Genomic DNA, 21,442 nt, shown 5'->3' with positions numbered 1-21,442 from the left:
TTCCGATTTCTCATTGAAGTCATAGTTTTGTCTGTTGGAGCAATTAACTCCTTAACCTTCATATAGTTTCCGAGTACCTTTTCATTGAGGAATAAGCAATTGCAAGTATTTTGTAACTCTTCTTGGGTACTTTTTGGCCGTACTCTTCCACCTTAGCTACCCTTTTGTAGCAGTCGCAGCAGACAGCATAAATACATAAACCAAAACTCTATATAAATCAACTCCGATAAACAAAAGCAAAAAATCCCTTGCACAAAGTTTGCCATTTTTATCTCCCTTGTGTATAATCCCCCTTTACCTCAGCACAACCCAAACATGTCAGGGAGCGTTACGGGAATCGCTCCAAAACTCGGAACCGCTCCAATTCGGCACGGGGCCAAACCCTGTACTCAAGCCTCTCCCCGAGTCTGCAGAAAACCAAAACAGAATGAATATTTGATTTGATTCTGACCAGTCATTTCCTCTCCCCACACTTCCCCGAGAGAACAAAGCGATAACCCGAGACACTCCGAGCTTAGATGGAGAAACAAGAGGAGCCGCCACACAACAGGTTTAGAAGTTGAATACAGGAAATGCAGGGCAGCAAACTTTGGATGAACTCACAAAGAGATTATCAGGGAGAGGGAACACAAAGCTGGCAGTGCAGGACTCATGGAGCTGATTTGTGGGGAAGAAGATACAAATGTTAAGCAGGCGTTTAGAGGAGTCTTTCAGGGATAACAGTGAAGAAGGGGAGGAATTTTACTCCCCATTAAAACATTAAGATTGGTGGTTGAATTCCTGGTTAATTGTGTTATGGGACCGCTTTGCTCTCACATAAGGTTCTGGGTTTGATTTTCGGGTCCTTGCAGGTTTGCACACCAGTTACCCCCTAATATCTGCAGCTTTTTACCATCTAAAAATCATTGTCCTGTGCTCAGGTCTCTGCACTGGTGCCTGTGGCTCAGAGAATAGACTTTACAGCAGCTCTGCTTGTGAACAAGTCTCTCCATGGACCAGCACCAAAGTACATCTCCCACATGTTAGTGCCATATGAACCATCTCACACTCTGAGGACCTCAGGGACCTGCCTCCTACTGGTGCCCAGAATCAGGACTAGACATGGGGAATCAGCGTTTCAGTTTTATGCAGCTAAAACCTGGAACAGTCTTTCTGAAGATGTGAGACAGGCCTCTACTGTTTAAATCCAGACTCAAAACGGTTCTGTTTAGCTGTGCATATCACTGAAAGGTTTTTATTCTGCACTCTTACTTTGTGTCTTACTTAATCCTGACAAACAAGTCAATGGCACTGGTTTAGGTTTGGGTCAAATACAGTGAATGATTTTCCCAGACAAGAGATCAATAAAATATACATTACCTTGCATTAACAATGTCTTAAACTTGTCTTGTTGAGGCCTCTCGGGTCATTAATCATTCACTTGACACTTAGTAGAGGTAGGCTACTGTTGATACTTTACAATTACATCACACTGGGGGTGTTCTACATGTATCTCTATGGTGGAATGTTCAGCAGTTAGCATGGACACACAATGCACACATTAGCAAACACTGTTCAAATAGTCACAATTTAAATACAAAATGGATTTAAACAACACATTTTCTGGAGCCTGTGATCAATACGAGCATTCATAGTCCTGTTTAGACGTTTGATTTTCCTGTTTAGACGTTTGATTTTCCTGTTTAGACGTTTGATTTTCCTCTTTAGACGTTTGATTGTTTAATAACAGAAGTCAGCTCACCTGTTGTAGCTCCAACTAAGTCAGCTCTCTCTGGTCAGATTGTGTTAAAGCAAAGCTCAGATTAAAGTCTAATGTGAGTAACAGAGCTTCAGACAGAGAAGTACCTTCAGATGGTATCACACCTCCAGGGAATGTTGACATCAAAGTATCAATTGTAGCCACAGCTGCTCTGGGGTAGACTGACAGAAATGATGCTGCCTATCTGCTCCATCAGCAGAGCTACACCGTTTTTCTCTGCTCTGCAGTCATAAACATCAAGCACTGACTGATCTGCACTCATCCATGTGAGGACTCATGTATTTTATGTGTAACCCTATGATATGTGCTGCTCCTGAGCACCTGTCGGGGAAGGCTCCACGCCAAACGTATGTGCATGTGTGGTCAAAACATCAGTTTATGATAATACAACTATTTGTTTAGATTAGTGATGAGTTAATGTGTTCAGTTTGGCAGCCCTTGTGGTAACGTGTGTAATTTTGATGTGATAAAAATGATGATGTAAATGATTGTAAACCTCCCTTCTTTTGCACACGGCATCATGGTTGAGCAGAATAGAAGCAGCAACAGATTTGGCAGCACGACAGATGAAAGGGAGAGGGTTTGGGATTTTCATTGGAGCGGGATGCCACGGGTCATGCTATACTGATAAAAATGATATGACATGTTGGTCTCTTTATGAACCCCTCTCTCTCTCCCTCTCTTCAGCCTTCTCTTCATTCCTAGCTTTCTCTCTCTCACTCTATTTTCAGTCTGCAGATTAATGGCTCGGGGTCACAGTAACACACAGTGACCACACAGTAGCTCACAATGTCTCACAAGGACAGTGAGGTGTAACATGTGGAGCTGCTAAAGTGGAGGCAGCACTGGTACACTGTCTAATACTGTTCAGTTGAAAATTGTTTAAAAAATGTATTCATCTGGATGTAGAAATGTTACATGTTTGTGTAAATTCATAAAATGCTCTTATATTTCCATTTTGACTTATTAGCCTGTTCAAGAGCATTCAGAAAATGGAGAAGCACCCAAAAACCTATATCAGCTGATACCAACGCTGGAACCAAAATATCTCCTATCCCTAAATGAAACTTAATAAACCAAATATTATAATTGAAGATTATCTCCATAAGTGTCACCAACACTATACACCCCTCAAGGGCTGACATGTCCTGCCGACTAAAAAGGGAGTGAAAACTATTATTCTATGCATCTGACCCAAACTGCACTCACAAGACTACACCTGCACGGACGTTTATGCAAAAAACAAGTATTTATGCTGAAAAAAGTACTAGGAAACAATGTATTTATATAAAACATATTGGACTTAGCATACTTATTCTTCAGCTAACTCACTCACTAACTTCTCATTTCTGCTGTTGTCCCTTAAAAATCCTCATAATCTAAATAAAATTAAGAAAGACCTAAGTCCAAAGGCAAAGCTCTCGATTTACCGGTCAATCTATGTTCCTACCCTCACCTATGGTCATGACCAAAAGGACAGGATCGCAGATACCCCATGATCAGGAGCAGGCTGAGGTGGCTTGAGCCTCTGTGGCAGATGTTCTGAGGCCTCAGAGAAGAGTCATGATTAGTCGATTAATACAAATTTTTAGTCGACTAAGATTCCATCGACCAATTAATGTAGACTACAGCCCTACACATCAGTACAGTCGTCTATAGACACTGTCATGGTATGAAGTGTCTTGGCTCAAGAACAGGCCAGTTGCTATGAACATCACCACATAAGATCGTAATCTGTGTGAAGTGTACCTCATAGTGTGCGACCCTCTGAGACTCGGAGATGAGCTGGGCGCTGCACACTTTGCAGTAGCTGTCTGTGAATAGCCCTTGGTCCACCTCTGTAGACTTCATCTGGAAAACACAAATACACACAGTGGTTTAGTGGCCATATTTCAAAGACACAAAACGAAACAGCACAAAACAAATATATAAATCATTATCAGTCAGTTATTAATTTAAAATTAAAATATCAATATGTTAATTAAAGAGTGACAAAAAGACTGTCTACAATGATGAAATAAATAAATAAATACTTAATGGCGTCTCAAGATACAGATTTGAATAAACGATAATATAGAAATGCAACTAATTGTTAATTACTATGTATAATTAGTTACTTATGCAACCCTGCAGTTGAAGCATTATCATTGTACAAAATAACACAAAATTGTACACAAAATAAACTCCCAAAGATACAGTTTCCTATATCAGTTATTGAACGATAAGTTGATACAGTAATAATTGTAACAGGCCTAATTGGATGTAGACTTTTGATTGGTCTAGGCTCAGTGGAGGGGGCGGGGCTCTGGCAGGAAGTAGCGGGTCATTTTCAGTGCTCAGTAATAGTAAGTAATAGTATGTCTTGATGAAAAAAGATAGTTGCTGAGTTTGTTTAACACGTCCACTTTAACAATAACAATGATGATGATAGTGAGGCATTAGTCTCAAACCAGTGCTCAAAGTCACTTTACATTTTCACTGAATTATTTATTCACTCCATTGCTGGTGAGGGTAAGCTGCAATTCTTGGCACAGCTGGCCTGAAGCTGACAGAAGCAAGGCTGCCAATCTGCACCTTTACGACCACCCAAACACAAATCATTCATACAAAGTCAAGGTGGGTGAAGTGCCTTGCTCTAGTACACAACAACTTCATCATACAGTTGGAGCAGGAATCAGACGTCCAAACTTTCAATTGGTGATACATCATATTTTGAGCTAACGACATCTAATCTGGGAGAAACACGGATCCAGAACACTCCAAATTTGCAGAAGAAACAAACAAAACGGAAAGAAATAAAAATGGTCTGTCTGCAGTCTTCACTTACATGCACTCATTTTGTTGGGCCTATCATGCGAGTGTGCCCCGTCACCCCTTTGGGACCGAGGACAAGCCCTACGAAATGGTACAAGCTACAATCCCATCTTCTCTAACTCTTCTGGATTTTAATATTTGATTTGCATCGCAAGCTGGAGGTACGGGGCCAGATGGTGCACGGGTTTAGCGAGCAATGAGTCAGAAAAGCATTCAATTTATACCACGACCACAAACTTCTGCTGCTTTGAAATTGAAATTATGCCATGAATAAATAACGCGCTCACCAGAATTGCATTAAAATATATGAGTAAAGTGGAAACGGGGACAGGGCAAAATACATTTTAGAATTGGCTTAGATGACGTGTACTGTTTACACTGAAGATAGCAGATGAGAAAAACTTCAAATATAAGAAGTAAGGCTAACGACTCTGCTGCAGTAACACAAGGACATGCACACTCCACTCAGAGATCAGGAGTCTCACCCACATCCTCGTTAATGAGAGGCAGGAGACAGGATAACCACTCTGCCACAGTAACACAGGGGGGACATGCAAACACCAGTTTAACATCTTAAAGGGGACATATGCAAAATCAACTTTTATGAGACTTTAGCCATGTTATAATGTTCCCTCATCATTAGCTTACCCAAAGTTGTATTTCGATTGATCCATACATGTTTAAGTAATCCTGTATTGTCCTGAGTGTTCAGAAAATGTCTGTTATCATATACCCCCTATCCCCGCCCACTTTCCTAAGCCAATGTGTTTTACTCCAAAAGTTTAGACAGATAAGGTAAAATGAATGTTGTGTAATAAACATACCCAAAAGAAAATCCATTGTTTGTTAAGGAGAAATGCAGCTATGAAAAGGCAGAGTTTATTGATACTGCATTTTGTAACAGGAAGTCAATGGACCCATTTCTATTACTAACCTGTTTTAGGCCAATATTGTGGTTAACACAGAAGAAAATATAAAACTCATGGCCTGTGTATACTATGGTTTATTAGTAAGTACAAAAAAAAATCCATCCATCCATCAATCCATTTTCTTCAGCTTTATCTGGGGCCGGGTCACGGAGCCAGCAGCTTCAGCAGGGTGGCCCAGACCTCCATCTCCACACACACTTCTTTCAGCTCTTCTGGGAGGATCCTGAGGTGTTCCCAGGCCAGCTGAGGGACAAAGTCCCTCCTGTGTGTCCTGGGTCTTCCCTGGGGTCTCCTCTCAGTGGGACATGCCTGGAACATCTCTCCAGGAGGCATCCGGAACAGATGCCCCAACCACCTCAACTGGCTCCTCTCGACATGGAGGAGCAGTAGCTCTACTCCGAGCTCCTCTGTGACTGAGCTCCTCACCCTATTTCTAAGGAGTGCCCCGGCACCCTGCAGAAGAAGCTCATTTCGGCCACTTGTATCCAGAATCTTGTCCTTTAGGTCATTACCCAACGCTCATGTCCATAGATGAGGGTTGGAATGTAAATTGACCAGTAAATCAAGAGCTTTGCCTTTTGACTCAGCTCCTTCTTCACCACAAGAGTGTGATACAGTGAACACATTACTGCACCCATCCACCTGTCAATCTCATGCTTCATCCTTCTCTCACTCGTGAACAAGACCCCGAGATACTTGAACTTCTTCACTTGAGGCAAGGACTCATCCCCCACCTGAAGAGGGCAAGCCACTATTTTCCAGTGAAGAGCCATGGCCTTGGATTTGGAGGAGCTGATTCTCGTCCCAGCCGCTTCACACTCGGCTGCAAACCGCCCCAGTGCCTGCTGCAGGTCCTGGCTCGAAGAAGCCATCAGGACAACATCATCTGCAAACAGCAGAGATGAAATCCTGTGGTTCCCAAACAGGACCCCACCCCCCACCCCCTCCTGGGGGAGTCCAACATGCACTGGGAACAGGTCTGACTTACTGCCGGCAATAAGATAAGATAAGATAAGATATGCTTTTATTAGTCCCACAGTGGGGAAATTCCAGTATTGCACCGCACAGTTAAAGAACAGAAGCAAAATGGTACATGCAATAAAACAAGATAATAGATAAATAGCTTAAAATAATAATTTAAAAAAAATTGACTTAAAAATATACTAAAAATAGACTCTAGTGTAACATCTCTGTAAAGTGACTTGAGTATTGCACATAGGTGTGGTTGAATGACACATGTTCAGTGTTAACAGTGTTCATTGTACAGTCTGACAGCAGCAGGAAGGAAAGACCTGAAACCTCCTTCACACAGCGAGGGTGAATCAGTCACTGAAGCTGCTCTCCAGGGCAGACAGAGCGTCCTGCAGGGGGTGAGACTCATGGCCCAGCATAGAAATGACCTTAGCCAGGACCCTCCTGTCCCCCACCTCCTGCACTGAGTCCAGAGGACAGCCCAGGACGGAGCTGGACGTCTTGATGACCTTGTCCAGCTTCTTCCTCTCCCTCTCTGTGATGCTGCTGCTCCAGCAGACCACACCGTACAGGATGGCTGATGCCACCACAGAGTCATAGGAGGTCTTCAGGAGTGGCCCTCTCACTCCCAAAGACCTGAGTCTCCTCAGGAGATAGAGCCTGCTCTGGTCCTTCCTGTACAGTGCGTCTGTGTTGTGAGTCCAGTCCAGTTTGTTGTTCAGATGAACACCCAGGTACTTGTATGAGTCCACTCTCTCAATGTCCCTTCCCTGGATGTTCACTGAGGGGGCAGTAGAGTGGCATCTGCGGAAGTCCACCACCATCTCCTTGGTCTTCCCTGCTTTGATGAATGCGAACACAGCTCCTGCTCCAGTCATACAGGGACCGGACAGCCCTTAGCAAAGGGCCCCAGGCCCCGTACTCACCACGACGGACACGACGTTTGAATGCCTTCTCCAGATCCACAAAGCACATGTGGACGGGTTGGGCAAACCCCCATAAAACCCCGAGCACCTAATAGAGAGTATAGAGCTGGTCCAGTGTTCTGTGACCAGATCAATACTCCTATGATGAGAAATAAAACATGGATCATGATGTCGGCCTTTACGGCAACACTCTGGACCCAGACCTGGGGTTGGGGCACGTGAGCACCTGGTGGCCGGGCCCAGCCCGAAAGGACATTGTGGGCCCGTCCTCCTATGGGCTCACCACCTGCAGACGGGTTCATAGGAGTCGGGTGTGCAGAGGACTGGGCAGTCGAGGATGAGTGTCTCAGCGACCCACTCCACAGACACAGCATCTAGCTGTAGCAAGATGTGGAACATCACCAAAAAAAAAGTATATTTCCTTTAAAATTTTGGTTTAACATGGCTAGCTGAAGATTTTCTGAGATACGATTATGATTTTTATTTTACTTTTTCCAGTATATCTTCAAGAATTTTCCACCACTACAAGAAAAAAGTTCATAACAAGAACGAAGAAAGTGTAGAGTGCACAGCCATTGCATGCGATGGCTGTGCGGTTTATTGTTTTGTCCATAAATAAAAGATTTGATTTAGAGTCTCAAAAGGTGGAGTCATAGCCTGGAGGTACAGATGTAGTAAATAATACACAATAGAAAACAAGTCAACTTTTAAACTTTGCACTTTGTCACACCACGACAGAGGAGAATAATACACTGTGGAGAAAGCAAAAGGGCTGAGGGCACAGATGTGAGGAGAAAGTAACTGAAATATACGCAGTGTTAGAGAGAAAGTGATCGTGAGCTCACAAACTCATGGGAATCCATCTTGGCATACTCCTGCACCGTGCATAGGGGCTGACCACCAGTGGGCCGAAGACCAGACCAAACACAGAGCAACATCGTGGTTTGGGCGGTTATCAAAGGGGAAGCCCCCAAACGTACCAAAACAAACATGGCGATGCCGACAGACATACTTCAGCCTATGTTAGCGAAAAACATGCAGAGGGAAGAGCGTTGGGCATTTGTGGACGGGTAAGACACCTGTGCTTTTCTCTCAACTGGATTTAACTTAAGTTTGATCTTTGACTTGTTCTGCTGTTGTGACGCTTCCACCAATCAGCGTCCCAGACAGTTGTCCCAGACTGATAAATGTGTGAGTGGTGCACATCAATCTAGTGTGCGCCAGGTCAGACGAGGAAAAACAAGAGAGAAGTAAGCAACAAGACAATTAAAGACTTATTAATGGGTTACTGAACAGAAAGGAACAGAAAATACCTCAAAAATATTTAGATTCCTGCAACAGACTCATAAGTACATAAACATGATAATTATTACAGTTATCACGAGCAGAGGGCGCATAAATCAGGCTAAAACTAGTTAGCGTGTCGCGTTAAACTGCCACAAAACTGCCTTCCTTGCACGTAAATGTTCTCTGCATTTTGGATGGAATTTTGGGTGATAATGTTAGTATTACATTTTAGAACTTGCCTTTACTCTTCCTGTATTTTTGTACTTTTCTACTCAAAGCTTTTCTTTTTTTTTTCCCACAAACCGCCACTTAAATGATGTAGTACGTCTGTAAGTGTGATAAATATTTTCCACATGTCCGATTCCCACCAAACCAAGTCATAATTAGAAAAACATGAAAAGCTGCCATATGCACTTTAACTTTTCTTTCCGTGTGATGCAGTATTCAGCAGCAGCCCGTGGTTCACAGATGGAGGAGCAGGGCTAAAACGTGTCAGACTCACAAATGGTACAAACAGGAAGAGCGCGCATAAATAACCCAACATGGCACTCTGCTTTCTGCTGGTACTGTCCTGTCTGCAGCTAGAGGAGTACAGGAGTCCAGGGGAAACAACTGCAAATACCAATATGTTTCAAATATATGACTGAGTTGGTATTTTTCATTCATTTTCAGAGATCAGATTTTTTTTTCCCTGTTTCTTCTTCTGTCATGAAATGAGTTATCAGATTGGGTTCATACAATATTAATGTGCCTGTACCCAATTCCTTCTCGTTTATTTGAGCAAAATGTGTCTTGCCCCAGTACAGCAACATTGCATAAGCAGCTCTCGAGGTCAAAATAAGTCCACTGTGTACTGCCCGCAACTTCGCATCTAAATATGGATCGTTTTGTGTCCGGTAATCAGGAAAAGCGTAATAGCATGCTAGTTATTGTTAGCATTTGAGTTGAGCATTATCACGAACCACTGCGAGGCATTTAAAACAAACTATTTCTGTTCAGCGCCTTAAAACTGGACAAATAATTTCTCTAAAACACGGAGATAAATGAAAAAACGAGACAGCCATTCTCACGTGTCTTAAATGTAGATGTGAGTTTGATTGTTTGACGAACAGCCGGCAGAAATATGCATAAGCAATAAACCACTCAGTCTCCAGATGGCATTCATAATTTTAATATTATTATAATGTTATGTTTTACAAAGGAATCCTATCACTCAGGCAACCAGACAAGACACCAGATGTTGCTGCGATACCATCTTTTCTATTTGATTTCATAACAATAACAGGTGGAAACAATCTGTCTGTTTGATTTGTTGTTTTTTTTTAAAGGTGGACGATGTAACTTTCTGGTGGAGTGTCAGCTAGCTTCTAGTCTCTATGGAGATGTTATTGTTGTTGCACAGTATGGTATTAGACATATATTGCTCCACAGAGAAAAGCAGGAGATGCCATCAGGGCAAGTTACATTTCAGATCTGTCGAGAGGCGACCGTGCTCACTGAAAGACGTTTTCCAAGGTAGATTCTGAGCAGATTTAACACCTGCAGTTGAATCTGGAACATTAACATTGCACAGAAAGATGGATTCTTGCAATTTGTGAGTTCACACACTCACAAGAATCCATCTTAAGAAAGCCCCGCTGTAAAGTTAATCGGGCGGGCGGAATATGGAAGATATCTGTGCTTTTCTCTCAACTGGATGTAATAAAAGTTTGATTTTTTTTTTCTTGTTTTGCTGTTGTGACGCTTCGACCGATCATCAAATATAAGTCACGGCGTTCCACTTTTTCCCAGTGAGAGCCATCCCAGGTGATAAATGTGTGGAACTCCATTCAACAGATAGCAGAACTCCTATCAGAAAAGTTACATAATACAACTTTAATTCAATAAAAGGTGACACCTTTGGGTTAAATAAATGAAATTGCACTATAATATATTTGTATTTTGCAAGTATAAACATATGGCAAGTAGCAGTAGCAGTATTAGTGGAAAGAGAAGTATCAGCAGTAGTACTAGTATTAGCATAAGTATCAGTAGTAGTAGCAACCGTTAGTAGCCGTAGTAATGGCAGCAGTAGTATTTTATATGTTGTATATAACCATGATGTTGACTTTAATAGTAGCAGTTATAGTAACCGTATAAGTTAGTATGACTTAGTAGTAACAAAAGTAGTAGTACTAGTAGTAACTGTAGTAGCAACAGAATCCATTTGCCTTTTAGAGTGAAGTACGTAGGCCTCTTCCTATAAAATAACCTTAGTTTTTAATAGAACAGATAATGACATTGTAATCCATATTGACAATCTATAAACAACACGGAAGCAGACTGTTAATGATCAGGTAGTGGGAGGAGGGCTCGCTGTAATCAATGGTGTTTGGGGCCATTTTCACTCAGTCCTCATGTACTTCATCTAATATTTATGGAATGAGAACTGGTGCGATAGTTATTAAATCTGACATTGCCTTTCCCAAAGTCACTCAGCTGCAGAGGAGATTAAAACTACCCAACGGCAGCCAGACACAAGTGGGTAATGCAGTTAGATTTACTAGAGTCATTATAAAATTGTACTTCTATGAGTAGTTTTCAAGCACTGTACTTATACCCTGAAAGAACTCTTACACATCTACAAAGCTTTATGTAGACTATATTCACTTCTTAACCAAAAAACTGACCCAAATAAGAGCAGGTTCTTCATTTTGTGTGTGTTTTTTTTCTTTTTTTAATCCCTGGAAACTTTAGAAAAAACATGTGCCCTTACTTTGAGCGGACTTGCATCTCCACAAACCTGACTCTTAACGTGCACTGACACTAGGCTTGTTGAAATAAGTGAACTGTGTCAATAAATAAATAAATTAAATAAGGATATTACAGAATGACTATAAAAGGAAGACACAAAAAATCCTTCTCATGTAAACGTCACTGGGATAAAATAGGCTATGTATTTTTTATAGAACCAATAACACTGACTTTCCCATTCTGTCATGATGTCAGTTTCCCTGTCCTCCCGTGCTCTCTCCCCCTCCCCTACCTGTGTGTCTGGAGCTGGGTGGAGTGCCTGACTCCTCCCGTGCACACCTGGGGTGCATCAGCCTAATCACCACCACCTGCTGCTGAGTACAAGAAGGCTTGGCAGTCTACACTCGGTGCCAGACCGTCCGCGTGTAAAACGTGAATGTTTCTTGCTAAGCTTTGTTATATGGTACTTTCCGGCAAATGCTCATTTGGATTTATGCACCCTCCAGATTCCTGCCTCTACTCGCCCAGCTCCTGCCGCCACGTTCCAGTCCCGGTATCGCTTCCAGCTCGTCTTGTCTCCTGCTCGTCTCGTCTCCTGCTCGTCTCGTCTCCTGCTCGTCTCGTCTCCTGCTCGTCTCGTCTCCTGTCCGGTCCTGGTCTCTGGTTTGTCACCCGCTCCCCGCTCTGGTCTTCGTCTGATCCGCCTGCCCTGGTACCGCACCTGCTTCTATCCCCGTCCTGGTCCTGTCCTGCCCGCCTCTACCTGCACCGCACCCGCCTGACCCGTCTCCCGCTCCCCGGTTCCTGTACCTGCTCTTGTGACCTGTTTAAAGACTGCATTTTCACCGCTGTAAATAAACACTGTTAAAACTGCTCTGGTCTGCATCCTTTGGTCCTATCCGCGCCGTTACGACAGAACGGTCTGGCCACTATGGACCAAGCAGGCTCAGATCCGGACCAGATGCGCCGCCTCACGCACTCTCACCCCGAGGCGGTGCTGGGTCAGCACGAACAATCCATTCGAACTCTATTGGAGCTAAATCAGACATTGTCCCAGCAGGTGGCACAGCTTAACCACCAGGTGGCCGCGCTCCTCGTCACCCCGCCTGCTGCAGCTGGAGCGCCACCATGCCTCCCGGAGCCGAGAGGCACGGATCCGGAGCCGTATGCTGGACAACCTCACCTCTGTCGCGGATTCCTGTTCCAGTGCGAGTTCATGTTCCAGCAATGCCCTTCTCGTTTCAGCTCGGGGCCCACCAAGATCCGATATATATGTGGATTACTCCGGGGCAGAGCTCTCCAGTGGGCAGAGGCGCGCCTAATGAAGACGTCTGTGGATAGCCTGGATTTTAATGAATTTGTGTCCACGTTTAAGCTGGTGTTTGACCACCCGCACTACCAGGACAATGCTGCCTCCCGGTTATTGACTCTCAGCCAGGGCTCCAGGACGGTAGCGGATTATTCCATTGAATTCTGGACACATGCGGCGGAGCTGGACTGGACGGACAGCGCGCTGCGGGCTGTGTTTGTGCGGGGCCTGAACGAGACTTTGAAAGATGAATTGGTTTCCCGGGACGAACCCCCCGACCTGCGGACCCTCATCTCCCTCACTCACCGTATAGACAACCGCCTACGGGCTCGTCGCCGAGAGAGACGCCGGTCACCGGTCCCGCCGGAGCCACGCGCTGCCCCGCCCCCGCCGGATGAGCCCATGCAACTCGACAGGACCCTTGTGTCGACCGAGGAGCGTCAACGGAGGCGTCGTCTGGCCGGGGCTTGCCTCTACTGCGGTGAGCGCGGACATTATGTGGTCACTTGCCCAGTTCGGCCAAAAGGAGGGGCCCACCAGTAGCACTGGGAGTACTGGTGGGCGAGCAACACATCCTGGACTCTTCTAATAGACTGCGGCTCAGCGCCACCCTGTGCGTTCGCACAGAGACCTTATGCGTTTCCGCCCTTATCGACTCCGGGGCTGAGAGGGACTTTATTGATGCCCAAGTCGCGGAGCAGCTCGGGGTCTACCTGGAGCCCCTCGAACGCCCCTTAAATGCCCAGGGGCTCAATGGACGTTTTCTGGGGCACATCACTCACATCACAGAACCTGTCACCGTGATTCTGTCCGGCAACCACCAAGAGAACCGTCAGTTTCATGTCCTGTCCTCCTCCGCTTCTCCTCTGGTCCTTGGTTACCCCTGGCTACGCGCCCACAACCCTGTTTTCGATTGGGCCAGGGGCGGAGTTTCGGGCTGGAGTCCCGATTGCCACGCCAAGTGCCTTCGGTCCGCCCTCCCTCCGGCCGGGAGGTCCGTTCCTGTCGCTGATCCGTCCCCAGACACCCCCAATCTGTCCTCGGTGCCTGCTGAATATCACGACCTGGGGGAGGTTTTTAGCAAGAGCAAGGCCCTCTCTTTACCGCCCCACCGTCCATATGACTGCGCCATTGACCTCCTGCCGGGTGCCCCACTACCATCTAGCAGGCTATATAACCTGTCTAAACCTGAACGCGAGTCAATGGAGGACTATATCCGTGGGTCCCTGGCTGCCGGAATCATCCGCCCGTCCACTTCACCCGTGGGAGCGGGGTTCTTCTTTGTGGCTAAGAAGGACAAATCCCTGCGGCCTTGCATTGATTACCGGGGTCTGAACAATATAACCGTAAAGAATAAATACCCGCTTCCCTTACTGGACTCGGCATTTACGCCCCTCCACGGTGCGACCATCTTCTCAAAGTTGGATTTGCGGAATGCGTACCACCTGGTGCGCATCAGGGAGGGAGACGAATGGAAGACGGCCTTCAAGACACCCCTGGGACATTTCGAATACTTGGTTATGCCCTTCGGTCTCACCAACGCCCCTGCCGTATTCCAAGCCCTCATCAACGATGTGCTCCGTGATTTCCTTAACCGATTCGTCTTTGTTTACTTGGATGACATCTTGATTTTCTCGCGGTCCCCCCAGGAGCATCATCAGCACGTTCGCCAGGTTCTCCAGCGCCTCCTCGAGAATAAACTGTTCGTGAAAGCTGAGAAATGCGAGTTTCACGCAGAGGAGGTCAGCTTTTTGGGCTTCATTGTGGGGCGGGGCCAAGTAAGAGCTGACCCTGAAAAGATCCAGGCTGTCACTGAGTGGCCCGTTCCTACCAGCCGGAGACAGCTCCAGAGATTTATCGGCTTTGCCAATTTTTATAGACGTTTCATCCGGGATTTTAGTAGGGTTATCTCGCCCTTAACTAAACTCACCTCTCCTGCTTTGCCGTTTGCCTGGTCTCCTGAGGCGCAGACAGCCTTCGAGAAGCTTAAGAGACTATTTACCTCCGCTCCCATCCTGCACCAGCCCGACCCTTCACGGCAATTCATCGTGGAGGTCGACGCCTCCGACTCGGGAGTGGGGGCCGTGCTTTCGCAGAGGTTCGACCCCCACAACCGCCTCTGTCCCTGCGCCTTCTTTTCCCGGCGATTGTCCTCGGCCGAGGTCAATTATGATGTGGGGGATCGGGAGCTCCTTGCCGTAAAGCTGGCCTTGGAGGAGTGGCGCCACTGGCTCGAAGGGGCGGAGCAACCATTCATCGTCTGGACCGACCATAAAAACTTGGAGTACATCCAGTCCGCCAGGCGCCTCAATCCCCGTCAAGCTCGTTGGTCCCTCTTCTTCAGCCGCTTCAACTTTCTCCTCACCTACCGCCCCGGATCTCGGAACGTCAAACCAGATGCCCTCTCCCGCCAGTTCGCCCTGGAGGATAGCCCGGTCACCGCAGAAACAATTATCCCCTCCTCGTGTGTGGTGGCCGCGGTCCATTGGGATATCGAGGACACCGTCCGAGAGGCCCAGACCAACGACCCCGACCCAGGTAACGGCCCTCCAGATAAACTGTTTGTTCCCGATTCTGTCCGGTCTCAGGTGCTCCAGTGGGTCCATGCCTCCCGTTTCGCCTGCCATCCTGGTGCCGGTCGCTCTCTCTCCCTCCTCAGGAGACGCTTCTGGTGGCCCACGATGGACACAGACACCCGGGCTTATGTCGCCGCCTGCCAGGTATGTGCTCGGGCCAAGGCCTCCCACTCACCCCCTTCTGGTCTCTTGCATCCTCTCCCAGTTCCTCGTCGCCCTTGGTCCCACATCGCCTTGGACTTCGTGACGGGCCTTCCCCCTTCCCAGGGGAACACGGTGGTTCTCACCATTGTGGACCGCTTCTCCAAGGCCGCCCATTTCGTTGCCCTGCCTAAGCTCCCCACAGCCAAAGAAACTGCCGACCAGCTGACCAGTCATGTCTTCCGACTCCACGGCATCCCGGTGGACATCGTGTCCGACAGAGGGACCCAATTCACCTCTCAGGTATGGCGGTCTTTCTGCGACAGTTTGGGGGCCACGGTTAGCCTCACGTCCGGGTTCCATCCACAATCTAATGGGCAGACGGAGCGGGCCAACCAAGACCTGGAGTCGGCCCTACGGTGCACAGCCTCCGCCAACCCCGCGACCTGGAGTACTCACCTACCCTGGATAGAGTACGCTCACAACTCCCTCGTGAGTTCCGCCACTGGTATGTCCCCCTTCGAGGCATCGCTGGGATATCAACCCCCTCTCTTTCCCACGGAGGAGAGGGACCTCGCCGTCCCGTCTGTTCAGCGCCATCTCCAGCGCTGTCGCCGGATCTGGAAGAAGGCCAGGGCGGCCCTTCTTCGGGCTGGAGCGCGCACTAAGGCGACGGCCGATCGCCACCGTGTCCCGGCGCCCGTATACCAACCTGGCCAGATGGTTTGGCTCTCCGCCAAGACGGTCCCGCTGAAGACGGACTCCCGTAAGCTGTCCCCCCGATTCCTGGGACCGTTTAAGATCATGAGGATCATAAATCCATCGGCGGTGCGCCTCCAGTTACCCCCGTCTCTCCGGATTCATCCGACCTTTCACGTCTCCCAGGTTAAACCAGTCCGGACCAGCGACCTGTGCCCTCCGGCCGATCCCCCACCGCCCGCCCGAGTCATTGACGGCCACCCGGCGTTCACCGTCCGCCGCCTGATTGACGTTCGTCGCCGTGGTAGGGGCCTCCAGTACCTCGTCGATTGGGAGGGTTACGGTCCGGAGGAGCGATCCTGGGTGCCCAGGGCACGCATTCTGGATCCCGACATGGTGAGAGACTTTCACCGCGCTCATCCTGACAAGCCTGGGGGTCCACCAGGAGGTGGACCTTAGGGGGGGGGTACTGTCATGATGTCAGTTTCCCTGTCCTCCCGTGCTCTCTCCCCCTCCCCTACCTGTGTGTCTGGAGCTGGGTGGAGTGCCTGACTCCTCCCGTGCACACCTGGGGTGCATCAGCCTAATCACCACCACCTGCTGCTGAGTACAAGAAGGCTTGGCAGTCTACACTCGGTGCCAGACCGTCCGCGTGTAAAACGTGAATGTTTCTTGCTAAGCTTTGTTATATGGTACTTTCCGGCAAATGCTCATTTGGATTTATGCACCCTCCAGATTCCTGCCTCTACTCGCCCAGCTCCTGCCGCCACGTTCCAGTCCCGGTATCGCTTCCAGCTCGTCTTGTCTCCTGCTCGTCTCGTCTCCTGCTCGTCTCGTCTCCTGCTCGTCTCGTCTCCTGCTCGTCTCGTCTCCTGTCCGGTCCTGGTCTCTGGTTTGTCACCCGCTCCCCGCTCTGGTCTTCGTCTGATCCGCCTGCCCTGGTACCGCACCTGCTTCTATCCCCGTCCTGGTCCTGTCCTGCCCGCCTCTACCTGCACCGCACCCGCCTGACCCGTCTCCCGCTCCCCGGTTCCTGTACCTGCTCTTGTGACCTGTTTAAAGACTGCATTTTCACCGCTGTAAATAAACACTGTTAAAACTGCTCTGGTCTGCATCCTTTGGTCCTATCCGCGCCGTTACGACACATTCCCAAATCTGCTGATGTTTCCGTAACTCAAAACAGCAAAGAATCTCACAAGACACTTTAGAATCAGTGCTGCAGTAGAGTCATGTTCACCATTTCAGTTTAAGCGTATTTGCACCAGTCCTCCTTGTTCTTCATGTAATATTTATCGACCTGAAATCGCGGCCGTCCATTTTATTCTGACATTGCCTTTTCCAAAGTCACTCACCAACAGCAAAGTGAATCTACACCAATGCCCTCCAAATTTATGAGATCATTTGATCAGTTTGTGGTTAAAGGACACTATGCATTATTTATATTGATATTGTCTTTTAAACATGCTCTTGAGAACCTTTGCTTTGGCATCTCATGTTTTAACTATATAATGACCATGACTGTTTGGACGCTATAACGATACTGGAATCTGGTGTAGGCCGCCATCTACTGGCAGCAGAGGGAATTACTAATGGGAAAAAAACTAAACTTAGCTAATAATGAACATGCCCCAAAATGTTAATGTAAGTAATGAATGTGACACAACGGTTTATAATGACACTGACAATGATTAATGGGTTTTTACATGTGACAACAATCCTGTGAAAATTCAACCAGCATATTCTGAGGATCAGAGGCAAAAGGGTGGTTTACAGAGGATTACAGAAAAACAGCATGAACAAAGCAAAGCACAACATTTTAGATGAGGGAACAATATTATGTTTAAAAGCTCAACAAAGTGCAATGTTGCATAATATGTAAAGGAGGCCAGAGGTACTCTGATTTACAGTGTATTTATTCACAGCAATGCATTTTTACTACTTTCGAATCTTCATCAGGGCTGGTGTAACAACAGGTGTGACCCTAGGGGTCACATGGCCTATTTATAGGGGTCATGTGACCAATTACCTTTCACATGCATATACATACATACATACATACAGTTGGATCAAAGTATATTGACAACATGCCTCCCTAAAACACAACCAATAGGAACTCACTGCTCTGTTTGGGTTTAAGTGTAATCGATAATACATATTTCCCTACTATTATTACTACTACTATTACTGTGGCTAACTGACTTGTAAGTCTGTTGTTAGTTCTATTCCATAGTTCTAATTCCAGTCTCTCTCTGAACTGTGCGATGTAAAAGCAGCCACATTCACCTTCACTGACGTAAGTGCTGTTACAGCTGGCAAAACTCTGACGTGGAGATTTTTTGGCTGAATACACCTGTGAAGGTGTAAGATCTGAGGACATTGCAGCAATGGTTGCAGCTTCCACATTTGTGCATTCCAGTCTTTTTTATTTTTGTTGGGGTGAAGTGGCTCCGGACCAAGTGATCTTTAAGTGTCATGCCCTCCTACAGGGAAAGACAGGCAAGAAAGTAAACACAGACATGGAGCATGAGGGTCGCTCAGCAAATTGTCAAGTGTTTTCCTGTTGTACTCAAGTTGCGGACATATTCAATTAAAAGATACGTTTAAGACTGAATTTTATGTCAGAGCAAATTTTAGCAGGAATCAAAGATCACTGATTGCGCAGCTGCGACAGGAATCCTTTCCCTTAGAAACTGTGAGGTTTTCTCAAACCCCTGAAGAGAAGAGACTGGGGTTTGTGTGAGTTGGAGAAGTGAAGTGAAGCTCATTTTTTGTTGTATTGTCCTTTTTATGATGAGTTTATTTGACTTATGTGATGAAATGTTCACCCCAGGCACTGATAAGTTCTGGGGTGACAACAAGATGAACTGGTTGTTTAATTCTAATGTTTATAAGTTGTCATCATTTCTGTGTAAAGCCTGGAAGCCTGGATGAAGCGGCAGACTAGTTTGTGTTTGTAACACGTCTGGCAAATGGCCTATTGTATTTTGTTAATGGTGTCTAAAAACCCCAAAAGGGCTGGGCATGTTTGTATGTAAGACACAGTAATAAAATACATGCATTTATTCATCCATTCATTCATTCATTCATTCATTCATTCATTCATTCATGTACCTCCTCATTTGTAACAGATTTTGAATCATGAGTTAAAGATATGCACAGTCAGTAGGTTCATCACATATTCACTTTAATCGTTGAAATTGAAGTGGTTTAGGATGAAAACTATCTGCAAGTACGATAGTGTTCTTCACACTTCTTTTACAGCAGAGAGATGTAGGACGTGCCCTGTGACTGTTGACAGAAATGTTTATATAGAAAAAGTGAACTGACTCCAAACTGTAACGTAGATTCAATTTGAGATTTTCATTAGTGTCGTGCAGATAGTGATGAAAAATGTTTCAGTTCCATAATATCCTTAATATAATTGCCTCTTTTTTACATATGTATTCTTTAAGTTGGTGCATCTTTTCTTTTCTTTTTTTGTCATAGCAAACATAAATAACGTCTGCAGTCCTGACCTTATTCCACCCCGCCCACTTCTGTCTTTAAATGCACTTAAGATTAAGCAGGAATCCCATTCATTCAATTTTCATTTACACTTTGAGAAACATTATGTAAAATGTTCAATGTTCACGTGAGCAACAAGTCAACAATGCACCAATTGGCTTTGTAGTCTGTATAGAACTCATATGCTGTCAAGATGAGAAGCCCTCTATAATAATAACTGAATAAGTAGAGCTGAATGATTTGGGAAAAAAATATATTGAGACTATGTTTCGATTTGCGACTTGTTTTGAAAATCGGATTGTGTTCCAAGTTCAAATTTTAACTGCGCCTTATGAGAACTAGGAAAATAAACAAACAAATACAAAAATCACAAGTATTTCAGAACTACAGGGTTAGCAGAGTTTACACAGAATAAGATTTATTTGTGGAGGAAATTATCGTACTTCAAAAATGGCAGCTTTTGCGATTTGCCAATTGCGTCCATTCAGATTGAATTGATTAGATTCATCCTGCAGCCTCACCTAAGAGATCACGCTCCAAAAATGTGTCCGGAGATGTTCTTAAATAATTGAAAAATGTAGCAACTTCCGGTGGCCTCCCAGGTAAAACGTGTGCGGTAAAAGGCTCATTAGTGAGTTTAGGAGAAAGTCATATCAATATTTAATGATTAAGAGCTTCTAATTTGAGCAGTATTAAATAGGGATATGAATAATACAGGAAGTGAGCCGTGTGCAAATGCAACGGGCAAAGGAGAGATGGAAAGTTACAAGAGTTCAAATGTATGCCAATCAGAAAGGTCTATGCGATGGCAATATTTCTGTGGCAGAGTAGTTATCCTTTCCCCTGCCTCTCAGTAAGAAGCTTGTGGTTAACACCGGCGGAGGAAAGGATAATATAATGAAAACAAATACACGAGGATGCGAGGCAAGCTGTGTAAGAGCCTTTCCCTGCGCTCTTATTCACAGTGAAAATCAAACAAAAGGATGAAACGCGTGTGGATTAAACCATATTTTTAAGGGCCACAGGAGCAGTGTATTCTTTCCACATTGTGATCTGAAGATAAGGAGCCTGTTAAAGTCACTGTGATGATAAATGAAAAAGTCTGCAAAAAGTCTGTGTTTGTGTCTTCCATAGTTTAAGAGCCGTCACTAGGCAACAGGAGCCCGGCGCTGTCTGGGACCTCGGATTAGTTGTTGTAAAGTTGATTGCGAGTGAGAAAAGTAAATATCAAACCTCACGATTTGACCTGACAACAGGATCTCAGTGACCCCACAGACATGAGGATTGCACCCACAAATAATCATTTACAAAACGTTCTACTCGGGTCACACCTCCCTGCACTCGCTGCGAGTTGTCATTTGGGTTTATATTTTAATATTAGGATACTTCTCAAAGTTCACATTTAAAAGCATCCAAAGAAATATGAACGGACAAACTGATACAAGAATCACATTTCAGTTTTGTCTGTATAGATTCACACTGCAGAATTAGCTGTTTTTATTCAGAATATGACAGAATATTGTGAAGGAAATGATGGTACTTCAGAAATTGCAGCCTTTGTGATTCGCTATTTCCGTTCATTCAGCCCTAGAATCCCGATCTCTTTGAGTAGAACAATCATTACTGTTACAAAAAGAACAAAATGAGTCTATCTCAAAAAATTGTCTGGGTCCCAATCTCTGTACTTAGACTAAATATTGTATTAAGATGAATAACTATAGCTGTACACAAGAAATGGATGTCTCACAAATCGAAATATGAAATGACTTTTCCAAATACTGCTTGGGCTAATT

At 45.7% G+C, this 21,442-nt stretch overlaps 1 protein-coding gene across 1 annotated transcript in view; it reads right to left on the bottom strand.

Annotated features, from left to right (window-relative positions):
* The window catches only part of zmat4a (zinc finger, matrin-type 4a), a 239,555-nt gene that overhangs the window by 198,413 nt on the left and 19,700 nt on the right, over nt 1-21,442 (bottom strand). The window contains exon 2 of the mRNA XM_033972605.2: nt 3,509-3,610. Within this exon, the coding sequence (XP_033828496.2) occupies nt 3,509-3,610 (102 nt within the window). The remainder of the gene's footprint in view (nt 1-3,508; nt 3,611-21,442) is intronic.

The sequence above is a fragment of the Periophthalmus magnuspinnatus genome, chromosome 9 (genome assembly GCF_009829125.3).
Source record: "Periophthalmus magnuspinnatus isolate fPerMag1 chromosome 9, fPerMag1.2.pri, whole genome shotgun sequence".
NCBI classification, from domain to species: Eukaryota; Metazoa; Chordata; class Actinopteri; order Gobiiformes; family Gobiidae; genus Periophthalmus; species Periophthalmus magnuspinnatus.
Note: the sequence above shows the minus strand (reverse complement) of the source record. Positions and strands in the feature narration are given on the sequence as shown.